The sequence below is a fragment of the Anabrus simplex genome, chromosome 8 (genome assembly GCF_040414725.1).
Source record: "Anabrus simplex isolate iqAnaSimp1 chromosome 8, ASM4041472v1, whole genome shotgun sequence".
NCBI classification, from domain to species: Eukaryota; Metazoa; Arthropoda; class Insecta; order Orthoptera; family Tettigoniidae; genus Anabrus; species Anabrus simplex.
The window spans coordinates 88,109,061-88,121,924 of NC_090272.1; the positions used below are offsets into that span (position 1 = coordinate 88,109,061).

The 12,864-nt window shown below is 40.5% G+C and overlaps 2 protein-coding genes across 2 annotated transcripts; both read left to right on the top strand.

Annotated features, from left to right (window-relative positions):
• The first annotated feature begins 381 nt into the window (after positions 1-381).
• LOC137501849 (uncharacterized) lies at positions 382-8,770 on the top strand. Its single transcript, XM_068228953.1, has 2 exons — positions 382-424; positions 8,632-8,770. Exons 1-2 carry the CDS (start codon positions 382-384, stop codon positions 8,763-8,765), a joined length of 177 nt encoding a protein of 58 aa, XP_068085054.1. The 3' UTR covers positions 8,766-8,770.
• Positions 8,467-10,988, top strand: rasp (protein-cysteine N-palmitoyltransferase Rasp). The gene has a single exon (XM_067152904.2). It carries the CDS (start codon positions 9,354-9,356, stop codon positions 10,818-10,820), a length of 1,467 nt encoding a protein of 488 aa, XP_067009005.1. The 5' UTR covers positions 8,467-9,353; the 3' UTR covers positions 10,821-10,988.
• Positions 10,989-12,864: the final 1,876 nt, after the last annotated feature.

A 12,864-nucleotide genomic window follows, 5' to 3' on the forward strand; every position in this document is an offset into this window, starting at 1 on the left:
TAAAATTTGAAAATGATTTATACAGGGCTATTTAATACCTATCCTACGAGGCCTTCATGAAAAAGGAACAGGTTTAAATAACTGGCCCAAACACAAAATGAATGGAGGCGTACTATGCGCTCCAAGATAATGAAAACTTAAAAAGTTACAAGGCTCTAAGCCGAAGAAACCGGGGCTATTCCCAAACTACTGAGGTGACTGGCATAGAAATTACTTTAACACATTACAGAAGGAAAACAGTCACAAAACGTAGTCACCTCAAACCAAGATGAAGGGGAGCTCGAGAGGGTACATCACTCTCTATTCCCGATTTACAGTTAAATATTTTATGAAATTTTTACATTAGCCGAAAGAAAGTTACATTTTAGAAACGTAGGTTACATGGTTAAAAATTCGGACCTTCCCCTTGGAATAATCTGCGGAGGTAGCTACAACAAGAAAGATGTAGTTTATGTGGCCATTACCTTAGAGATATTCTGCTGCCGAAAAAAGAGGTCGACCGCCTCCTCCTTAAGCACACACAGATAGACGACGATCAATTGGGCAAAAAACGTGAAAAGCCGCATTTTTAAACCCTCAGGGGAAGGTTCAAGATCATTCAAGACTAAACTAGCCACACCCTCTCAATTTAATGTTTGAGTTCAAACGTAACACTCAAAATCGAACAAGAAGCCTGTGATTGGTTGAAAATTAATTACAGAAATTTTTCATTGGCCAGATTCAAAACTGGCGGAAATAGAAAGGAAGTATTGCCAACCCAAAAATAATTGAACATAGATCAATTATGGAAAACCTAGGAATGCAAAACTTCTTTAAGTTATAAGTTCCTTCACCTTGCACTAAGGTGCATGATCATATAGTAGTGTCATCTGTAGAAAAATGTCCAAACTTCTTGTTGTAGAGCAAACAAAAGAAGAAGAAATTCAGTCAGTTTAGGAAACTTTACAATAACACAATTACTTAATTTTTCAGTAGTGAAATTTTCTGATTAAGGTTCTAAGTCCCTGTTGTAGTAGTTTCCACTTTTGTTCGATAGAGGACTTCACTGAGGCACTTATTTTGAATGCGCGGCTTAAGGTGTACCTCCCGGTACAATTATTAATAATTTTCAGTAAATTATATAGGTAACATTTACTTCAATTATCATCCTATCCTACTCACAAACTCTTGTATTCCATCAGATAACTCTCACTCTGATCATGACACACTTGTCAAATTAATTAATTAATTAATCATTTAATTATCATTGCTACTCGTTATCTCCTTAACTCAAATTTTTTATGTCGTTTTTAGACATTTAATCTTTACTTGCACTGTACTTTTAAGTTTAGACATTAGTTAGAAATTCTTCGGAAAATTAATTATAAATGCACTGAAATTTTTTATTATAACCACGTGTGAATAAACGAAGACTTATTAATAAATCGCCTGCCCTTGCTGAAAATGAACTAGACGATCTTTCGTCTAAATCAGCATTAAATTCAAATTATATCCTAATCTAGTCTTACTTGACGTTATTATCAGCAAATTGTTCCTTAATTTCACCAAACGAATTATCAAGGCGGCAAATCAACGTTGAGATAATCTGTGTCGTAGCGATGTACGCACGACCGGATTAAAACACAATGAACACTTGAAACATGAAACTATTCTTAACTACATCACACACACACACACACACACACACACACACACACACACACACATCACATCACATTCACACAATGGTAACACGTATTTTATGTACACAATATTTAAACGAATCCTGTTTCAATGAATTAATCATTTACTTTACATGGTTGCGTCAATCAAGTTTGGCAGATGAACTCATGTCCGGTAACATTAACGACTCAGTTGTTAGTGATCGAGTTAGTGTAATCACTTTGATTGAAATAATCTTTAAATAATAACGGAGATCCATCTAAATTTCAGAGATTAACTGGAAGATTATAATAGGATTCATTAATCATCACCATCACACGGGTTGCAAATCGCAAGTCTAGCGTTCGTGAGCCTTAATCACTTTTATTATTATTCCCTACTCATGAAATATATTCAACACGTGCTCCACCTTGATTATAATTCACACTGTGTTCCAAAGACACAAGCAACAAATTACTCAAACAATATCCCGCAGCATCCCCAATATTCCAGGCGCAAATATGAGCAGAACACTTCAAATATCATGTGAGAATATTCTAAGTCAGTTAGCTCACGACCATGTATTACATTTTTAACCCGGTCTTCTAATTTAATTGATTATTACTCTGGTGATTATTAGGTCTATCAGTCCTTCTAAAATATCATGAAATTAGGTGACACGATCCTAAAGAATTGCAAGTGAGATTAGATGACACTCAATTCGACACTATTTCACAAAAACAAGTACAACTCCATATCACGAAAATTCGAATATCACACGTAAGCAAGAATTTTATCGCGTGTTCAGTGATTTTTAACATATAAAAGTCCTGCATTTAAAATTCATTCAAAGGACTACTACAAAAACTAGTCTAATAGATCTCAAATTTCAGTCACACACATGTAACTCAACTACCATGACACCTTAAGAATGAAAATTGAAATAACTCAAACTACTGCCAAAACTAATAGAACTATGATGTAGGGAAGAAGGATCATCTAGTTTTACATAGATGAGAAAGATATCAGATAATTAAAAATGGTACTCAATTGTTAGCTGCAGTTCGATTCCAGGGTGAGGTCCGTAATTGCGGCATTTTCCCGTCGGTCACCTTTCTCCAGCCAGAAATGCCTTACATGTTTAGTAAGTCATGGAGACACAGCAATAGATGTCCCACGATGAAATTACGCTGAATCTTGTAGAAGAAGTATCCATCTTGAGGTTCACCACGACGATCTGATGGGTTGAGTCTTTGTCACGTGCCAGTAATGTTAGCTGCAACTGATTCAATAAATATTAAAATTTGCACACACCAGTCGGAATGTTTAATATTCTCGTGGAGAAATGAACTTAAGTTAGATCCATTAATTTCGCAGTACACATCGTAAGCCTTATCGTGAATCACTGTAGGAAGTTATCAGAGTAGCTTTCCGTCTACACGACTGAATTTATTTCCACGTGGTCCCTAGCACAGCGCAGAATATTCGGAGTTCAGAGAAGAGCAGAGTAGAGCAGGGCAGAGCAGAATAGCAGAGCAGAGTATCAGAACAGAGCAGAGCAGAGAACGATTTTTTCGGGGGGGGGGGGGGCGCTGAAGCCTGCTCTCCCCCGCGTGATCATCGACTCAATCTACATGGCCACCGACATGCTATTAGTTCTAAGAAGAAAAAAATAACAATGTGGAGTGGAAGTGTAATACTACACGAGTATCTGCCTGTCCCAAAGCTCAGCATTCTGCCAGGTCAGATATGGTGGTGGGTATCAATAGTGGTGTAATCGGGTAATAAGGGTCAGGACAAAACCACATAGGCGTAGAAAGATGCCTACATGTAATACCTGACATTTTGTAGACTGCACATGCATGGATGTGGTTCTGGAGAGGTCCAGGTAATTGCGTAGTTTGGGAATAGGTATCATGCACAAGTCATAAGCCTATTCCTCGCCAGTCCAGTTATTCAGGGGATCAGTCCTTCTGGACACTGCTGTGGCTAGTGCGGGCCTTGTCGGTTTCCGAGCCGTGCGGCAATAGCCACTAGGGCCTGTCGCACAGCCCGACTCCCTTGGGATCCCTCGTACCCAGTTTAGGCAACTGCGATGGGAGGCCGGGTGTTCCCCCGCGCAGTTGGCGCACACCGGCGCCTCTATAAGTGTAGCGCAGGCCGTGTAATGATGATCACCAACACAGCGGTTGCACCTCACTTGGAGCCCACAACTAGCCTGACGGTGGCCCCACATCAGACAGCGGAATCACTGCAAGAGCTGTTGAGGGGCGCGTTTCAGTCTCACCTGATTGCCGCTACCCGCTGAGTTCCTCTTTTCGGTCGACTGCTGTCTTGGGAGCAGTCCTGGGTTGCGGCTGGAGGGCCCTCTCCGTCTTCTTCTTCTTCCTCCTGGTCCTGGGGAGGCGTCTCCTTCCCGGGGGTTTCTTCTCGGCAGGGAAAGAGGCCTCATCCTGGTGGTCCTCCTCCCGGCCTGGTGATCTCGGGATAGCGGGTGGCCCCACTGTGTCGCCGTCTTCTCCCTACTCCTGGCTGGCGGCGGCGTCGCTGGCATCTCTGTGCGAACCCTGTCTGTAGGGCGCATATTGATATCTGCATCGTGAATGAGTGGCTAGCAGACCGGGCCTGGGTAGCAGCCTCTGAACGCCCTGGGGCGTCCGTGCCGCATTCCGCTGTCCGGGTCGCCTTCCTGGTCTGCGCCCGGGTGGTGGGCCTTCCCTGGGTGGCCTGGGCAGATAGGGGACGTTCCTGGTTGGCGACTTTGTTGTTCTGCGTGTACTTCGTGAAGTACAGCAAATCAACCTGGGTCGCCTCGTCGCAACGCTCAGGAGCGCCGCCAGAGGAGCCAAGAAGCGTGTGTCCATTCCCACCTGCTTGTGCCTCTGTCTCCTGGCTGTCTGCGTTCCGACTGTAGACGTCCCCTGTGACGTCTGGGTGGCTGTCTCCTGGCTGCCGATGCCGGTAGGGCAGCTTCTTAATCCTGTAAGTCGGGTGACCTGAAAGTAAGCAGAAAAGCTCCTCTCGTAGCGGCTGATCTGGCCTGGGTCCATGGGGCGAATGAGTATCGCCCTGTTCAGGATGTCCATGATGTTGTTGATAGATAGGTCCTTCCCTGCAGCCCCCTCCAGTCTGGCAAGGATGTCGATGATGAGGTATGCGTCCCTGTAGGCGCCGCTTCCCTGTCGGTACTGCACCAGTAGAGCAGGGAGGGCCATGTTCAGTGCGATGGTCCTGTGGTCGACCCAGTGAATAATCTCTGCCACTGCTTCCTTGAAGTTCTCTGGTAGCTCGTCTCGCAGTTCCATCATTCCTGTTGCATCCTGAAATAAAAACCTGAAAGAGAAAGAGCACTAAGAAGTGCTTCCTGACAAGCTCGTACTGCGTACTTAAAAGTACACAGTAGACAACGCTCTTTCGGAGATGTACTAACAAGTACAGCTGCCTGACTAGTACTGCGAAAGTACAGATCGCCTGGCGAGGAGAGAGAGAGCGAGCGCGAGTGAGAGGAACACGTCCTTCCACTAGCGCAGTCGAGCTCGTCCTCAGAGAAGGATTTAATGCGAACACTAGGTTTTATAGCTTTAGGTCGGGGGGCGTGTCGTTTCTGAAGACGATCATTGGTTCAAGGTCTGTTGTAATTGGTCGTGACTGTTCTGGAAGCTTGTCACCTTGCTGCTCGCTGGGTACACGCGCACTTCTCGCTTTGGAAACTTATCTATTACGTGATCAAGACCTGCCGTTGCCTACGAGATATACAAAGCCGGGAAGTGGACCGATAGAAATGCGGGTCTCAAGTATTTTTACGAACGTCCGTTAGAGGTCTTGTCATCGTGCTATGCTGCTCGCGCGAAATACAATCAATTAATAGTACATGCTGGTTTCTAAAGACGTAAAAATCTACAAATAATGAAGTTAGGCCACCTAAAGATGATTTAGAGTTATTGGATGTAAGGTAAAGCACATTTAAGTGGTATTTGGAATTATTTTAGGCGAAGTCAAGTGCGATAATTAATAAAAGTTATACATTAATAATGACGTACCATGATCACTGCTCGTATCACTCATATTTTTAAGATCTTCCAACTTAAAGGCCTTGCGCTGAAGTTCTTTTCCAAGTCATGAGCATCTGTAATTGTATGAGCTTCATTGTCGAGTATTGGTTTTAAAAGTTTTGTAATGAAAGTTGCAGTCAGTACTCTCTGATCACACTCGTCACATTTGAATTCCTCAATGAACTTTGAAACAGCAAAAACGTTAAGTTTTTTAAACTAAATTCGTATTTCCCAGATAACGTAATGAGTGACGCGTAAAATTCAACACATTTTGCAGGAAGTAAACAAATTTAATTGAGGGATAGCATAATGCTCCACGATCTTTCATCCTAATGAGGTACATCAATGGACTGTCAGTAGTGGCCGAGGATATCTGTCCCAAGCATGATTCACAGTTGGAATTTTCTTCCGCAACTCGAACAAGATAACCACATATCATGGCCAAAGAAGAAAACTCCAGAGTGACAGATTTTTCTGAAAAGGCACGGTGTCATTCTTAATATCAATAGCATCTAAGATAATATAAAACTACCGGGCGAATTGGCCGTGCGGTTAGGAGCGCGCAGCTGTGAGCTTATATCCGGGAGATAGTGGGTTCGAATCCTACTGTCGGCAGCCCTGAAGATGGTTTTCCGTGGTTTTCCATTTTACCACCAGACAAATGCTGGAGCTGTACCTTAATTAAGGCCACAGCCGATTCCTTCCCACTTCTAGCCCTTTCCTATGCCATCGTCACCATAAGACCTATCTGTGTCGGTGCGACGTAAAACCAATAGCAAAAAAACTTCTAGATATTCTAGGCCTATTAAGAATAGTACATCTGAAAGAAAATAGAATAATCGCGAATTGATTAGTTAGCTTACCTTCGAGCGTCTCATCAAGTAGGCCTATTTCCAGAACTGTTGCTGATCAGGATTACGATTATAGTGTACTCTGGGCTTGATAGCCATTTCATCTATGATAAGGGATCCTAACGTCAAATTCATGGCTTCGTACTGGAGGTTTTCTTAAATGAAGTGGTGGTGGTGAGTATTGTTTTAAAGGGTAGTACAACTAGGCAACCATCCTCTATATAACACTAATCTGAGGGAAAAAAATGAACGGATCCGACACTTCGAAAAATGAAGATATCGGCCAAAGGAAGACAAGGGCCACGTGAAAATGAAAGGCTCCCTAGGTCTGGGGAACCTAATGCTGTCGGCTACGGAAAACACAAGAGTTGACCAAGAGGAGTCGGATAGGATAGATGAAAGTGAGGAGCCTAGCACAAGTAAGTGGAAGCAATGCCAGGATTCAGCTGAGGGCCCCGTGGTCGCTAACCCACGCTCCAATGTTCAGAGCCCCTGGACCCCTTTTAGTCGCCTCTTACGACAGACTGGGGATACCGTGGGTGTTATTCTACCAGCCCCACCCACAGGGGGATTTTTAATGAGGGATGTTATTCTAGTTTTTTCCATTCGAAAAGCCAACATAGGCCTAATTCGTGTATTTTGATGCGGTAGTCGGAGGCAGTGAAGTGATCTAATGAATCTGTAACCCATAAACTGAAGTCTCAATAATTAAAATTTAAATTACAGACTCTGGATGACGTCCAAGGCGACCAAAGCGAACCTAATTCCCCCCCCCCCCCTGTCGAGATGTATCAATTATCCACTTCTCCTTTATAACTGGATCGTCTGGAAATGATTGAAAACTCCAATTGTTCTCCTTTTTTTTTTTTGACGAATTTGACTTATAGTACGATGTACCATATTTTATAGAGTATATGAAATTTACTTGGAGTTCATTGAACACTAACAGTAAGTAAAATCTATAAGTAATCTTGCGGCAGTACTGCGAACATGTTTGGGGAATGTTTTTCAGCTCAGAACTAGCGCACACTTCCCGGCCTTGTATATCTCGTATGCAACGAACCTGCACAATCGAAGACGGATCAATACTCTGTCCCTCTGAATTGACAAAAAAAAAAAAACAAAAAAAAAACAGTCTGGTGCACTCGCATAGCTCTCCCAAATGATGAATCCAACTCTTGGCAAACAATAACACTTTCAATGTAGACCTGTAGTAAATGATCTAATAATGACCAAATTTGTCGAGGACAGTATATGATTTTATAGAAGAATAAATATTCTATAGTGCACTATACTATGCTTTCCACATCTGCACGAAGTGGTGTGCATTGATCCTTAAAAAAAATAGTCTCTGCTCCCGCCGAGAAGAAGATTCTTGTAAAAATAAAAAATCTACAGATTCAGTACAGAACTTAATTCTACGTAAAAAAAGAGCATTTTTTAAATAATTACCATCGTCATCGTTATTATCCTCATAAGTTCATTTAATAACTGACAGTGGCAACTACCGGTACATATAGTGTTTTTGAATTATAGGTAATCAATCACTCTTTTCTTTTAAATTGTAACATGGAAATGATACCGCGTTGCAGGTCTTTCCTAGGTGCAAATCAGGAGGCAGAGTATATCAGTATTCCGTTCCTTGTTAGCCATTGTAATAATATGGGATCAGAATGTGTAACCACAGTGCTACTTAACAGGTTACGTCAGTTGAGAGAAACAAGTTATAATTTTTTGAAAATTGTTCTGTAATAAAATTGTGGAATATAATAATCACGTTTTTCAGTGCATTGTGCAATAAGTGAATTCTACCAAATATCGTAAAAATAATTAACTTACTAGGATTTCGTTTTGCCTTACGATTCTTTTAGAGTACGCGGGAATCGGTTAGTTGATATTCTGTGATGTAAATATTCCCTGCCTCTCACTGTTCCTGGTATACAGAACTTAAGTTAGATAAAAGTATAGTTTTGATATTTGTAAAGTTCCGCTATCACGCGAAGCGCAAAACAAGATTTGTAAAGCTGCAGAGATGGATAGCTCGAAGCAAAGTGGTACAGTGCAAGTGTGTAGGCTTATGAAAGGAGTGTACAGCGATCCTTTTATATGGTCAATTGTTAAATCATTCACAGTTTTCTTCGTGGGTGTGTGGCTAGCGCGGCAGTGTAAGGGTATGGAATTGATGCCATCAGAGCCTCCAATTTCTAACCTAAATCTTTGATAACAGTTTAAATGTTGAAAACTTGTAGCTTTGTTACAACGCTTTTAGTCTGTTTTCGAGAAGTGATAGTCATTTGCCTTCTGACTAGTTTATTATTTTATAGCCTAAAGGCGTAAGAAACAACGAACATACTCGTTAATTGGCTAGATTTGGAATTTTAGCGCTATCGAACATTAATGTTTGCCTGAACACTATGGCTGAAGAGCACAACGTGTCGAAGTTGCTCGGCGTTGGATTTAGCTAGATTCTGTTTTGCTAACTATTGTTAATGTCTACCAGGATGCTGTGGAGAAGAAGAAGAAAACTGCCGCTTAATATCGGTGCACAGTTTTATTATCAATAAAATTGGTTGAAATATAATAAGCGTGACTGTGTGCGCGATTAAATTCAATTGGATATTATGTTTATTACCGAGCTTTCTTTCCCAGCTCCTAGCAGCGAGTTTTTATACGTGTCATTGTGGAGAGCATTGTCACGACCTAAGACCTTCGTCCACAATACTTTTGATACGATTTTTCAAGGATTTACGAGTGTTAAGTGAAGAGGAAAGAGGCTTTTTGATTAATTTTGCTTGATGTACTGAAGACCATGTATTCCAGCTTACCAAAAACTGAGATTTATTCATACTTTGTAGGCTGGACTTTGGGCACTGGTTATGCTGTTTACAACGTCTATTTAGCTGGACGCGAACTGTACGTCGGTGTCCCTGGATGGTCATTTCTTGGACGAAGAAAAGATGCGGCTGATTATGAATGGACTACATGGGTGACTTTTATCAGAGTTCTTTTACCATGGATTTTTGTGCAAATTATTGTATCTGAACTGATCCGCTGGAAAAATTCCAGCCTATTATCATTGTGGTATTTTTTGTTTTCTGTGATATTTATGAGTTTTACCCTTGGACCAGCAGTAACTATACTCATGGTATTCCAACCGTGTATTATTTATGCTAGTGCATTGATGGCAAGTCGTTCCTTAATATGGATCGTTTCTTTGGTATCATTGGTTATATTTTGCAATTCAGAAATTGGATTGAATTGGGTTACTGATATGGATAAAGTTCGATATTTAGTACTTATAAGTATGGCATGGAATAATTTGCGGACTGTTAGCTTTTGCTTGGATAATTTGTCAGTTAATCGTCGTGGAAGCTTACTTTGTTTGCTAGGATATTGCTTTTACCTTCCGACATTATTTTTTGGACCTGTTATACTGTATGATAAGTATGAAAATGGATTAACAAGACCACATACAAAGTGGTCTGTGGAACGTTTGGGATTAGTTGTTTTAAACCTGTTTCGATTTTTTGGATGGGCAGTTGTTGCAGAGCTAAGTTTACATTACTTATATTTTTGTACAATGCAGCGATATCCAGAGTTTGTTTGGGAGTTGAAACCATGGGCCTTATATGGAATGGGTTACTGCATGGGTCAGTTTTTCATGGTTAAATACACAGTACTGTATGGTGTATCATCAACCTTCGCGAGAGCAGAGCATATAGATGCACCTCATCATCCTAAGTGTATTGCTCGTATTCATCTGTATTCAAAGATGTGGAGATATTTTGATCAGGGTTTATATTTTTTTCTTGCTAAGTATATTTACATCCCATGTCTTGGTAAAAACCCTAATTTATTCAGGAAACTTATGGCTTCAGCTGTATGTTTTGTATTTACCTATGTTTGGCATGGTTTGTACCTTCATGTTCTTATTTGGTCATTTCTCAATTTTATGGGAGTGTCAGTGGAAGGCATTTGCAGGATCATTGAATCTTGGTCAGCATATCAGGAGTGTGAGAACAAGCTCTTATCAAAAGAAAATAGTCGTCGGTTTAAGGCACTGATGTCTGTTCCCTTATTTATAATGGCTGCCATTTCCAATTTTTATTTTTTTGCTGGTGATGCAGTTGGTAATATATATTTTAAAAGATTATTTTCGGGAAGTCTCTTGGCTAACTCTGTATTATTTTTCTTTTGCTATTGCTGTTCTCAGGTGTCCATTGAAGTTAGCAACTGGGAACAAAGGACTAAGGATAAATCACTCAAGAATGGGTGATTAAAAAACTCCCCCATTTTGTGTTATACTTTTCACTACTGCAAGTGAAGAAAAGTAGGAATTCCAGTTTAGAATTAGGCATTGATAATTTACATGTGAATTAAGTACCTTTTTTACAGTTTTCTATTCCTTCGTATCTTGTGCTAGAAAATAAATGAATCGGCATCATATGGTATTTATTTATTTGTGTGATTGCTGTTTGTGAGAATCATCACAAGTTATTTACCTCTTACCTCATCTTAAAATTTAAGCTGTTTCTGTTTCCACATGTTGATTCTTCAGTCAAATGTATAATAATAGGATCACCACCTTAAGATGTATCTTTTTGTCAGTTGGGTATAAGGAACAAGGCATATTCAAAAATTAAGTACTATCTGTGCACTTTTTAGTGATAGATTTACACCCTAGTGCTGAAGCGATCGACTTTGGTTATCTTCGAGATTCGTATTGGCAACCTTTTGAAACACAAACTAAGAATCGCTTATCATCGCTGTGCGCCATCTGGCGTACACTTTAAGTACTCGTACTGTTGTTGTTTACACAGCAAAGCCAAACTATAGAATTCATGCTAGGAACACGTTTCGCAACGGGAAATGTTATATAGTATTAAATATTGTGTGTGTGACACAGTTGTTTGCTTAAAATAATAAAGGTTTATAAAATTCATATCGATCGATCATATTATCGATTCAATTCAGATTTCATTTCCATTCAGTTGGCAGTATTAACGGAACCCTTCTTACTTCTCCAACGAGTACAAAAATCTATCACTAAAAAGTGCGCGGATAGTAGTTATAATATTAAAGAACATGACTTCATTTTCAAAGTTAGTGGTTTTTTTTTGTTTTTTTGTTATGGCAGTGCACTAACGTATATCTGTTCCACTCCGTTCCCTCATATAACAGGTAATTGATGCAGTAAAAATATTGACATCACATTTTGCCCCCACTCCTCCACCCACGCTGCCTTCAAGTGGCAATACTCTCACTGCCCTAACAGTACTTTCTAGTAATCCGGAATCTAACCAGTAATCAGTAATTTTGTCACAAACAATCTAATCATCACTATTAGTCATTTTATCACTAATAGTAACCTAATCTCTGTCAGTAATTTTGACATTGAAGTTAATAAGTATAAAGGTCACTGCATGACATAACCAAATTCTAACAAACTCTGTCACTAATAGTGCTTTCTGGTAAACCAGAATCTAATCTGTCATCAGTAGGCCTTAATCCTTGGGGGGAGTGGGTTATGACTGACGGTAACATTTTTCTTCACTGTGGTGAGTGCACTGTGCATTCGTTATATTAGCAGCCATGTGAAACAGTTCTTCATTAGCACGCTGGACGGAGAACAATGGAGTGTGGTGAGAGGGAAGATGGAATTTCATCAGTGTTCTTACAAGGACAACTGCTGAATAACAACCTGAGACATTATTGAAACATTACAAATAGCAAACTTGGTGGGAGAGAGAAGCATGACAAAAGCTTGCATAGCCTACCTTAATAATGTTGGTTTGAAATTCATCTATTTTATGTACTGTACTTATGGGATTGTACTCCACACTGTCCATGTATCGTGTAAGTGAGAGCTAAGTGATCCTGGAAATGAGGTGGGTTGTGTGTTGTTGCAGTCCAGCTCCTTGGCTGAATGATCAGCATCAAGGTCTTCAGTTCTGAGGGCCCCAGGTTGGATTCCCAGCTGGGTTGAAGATTTTAATTGCATCTGGTATCCCCTGACTCAGGGGCTGGATATTTTCTGTTTGTCCCAATACACACCTCTTTATTTTACACTACCAGCCACTACAGTAACATGTAATTTTCACTTCCTGACACCAACTCTATGTGGAGGGGTATATTCACTATTGCAACGTGTGGTGGTTGATGCTGCAGTGTGTTTTGTATACATGAAGTAGTATCAATCAATAACTCAAAACTACTGATCTGGATTTAGGGCCGTTACCCAGGTGGCAGATTCTTTATCTGTTGTTTTCCTAGCCTTTTCTTAAATTATTGCAAAGAAATTGGATATTCCTATTAAGGCA

Coding starts and splice junctions, on each gene's coding strand:
- rasp (XM_067152904.2), top strand. CDS start 9,354: ATGTATTCCAGCTTACCAAAAACTGAGATTTATTCATACTTTGTAGGC.
- LOC137501849 (XM_068228953.1), top strand. CDS start 382: ATGGTTAAAAATTCGGACCTTCCCCTTGGAATAATCTGCGGAG. Junction 425..8,631: donor CCTTGGAATAATCTGCGGAG/GTAGCTACAACA, acceptor TTATGAAAGGAG/TGTACAGCGATCCTTTTATA.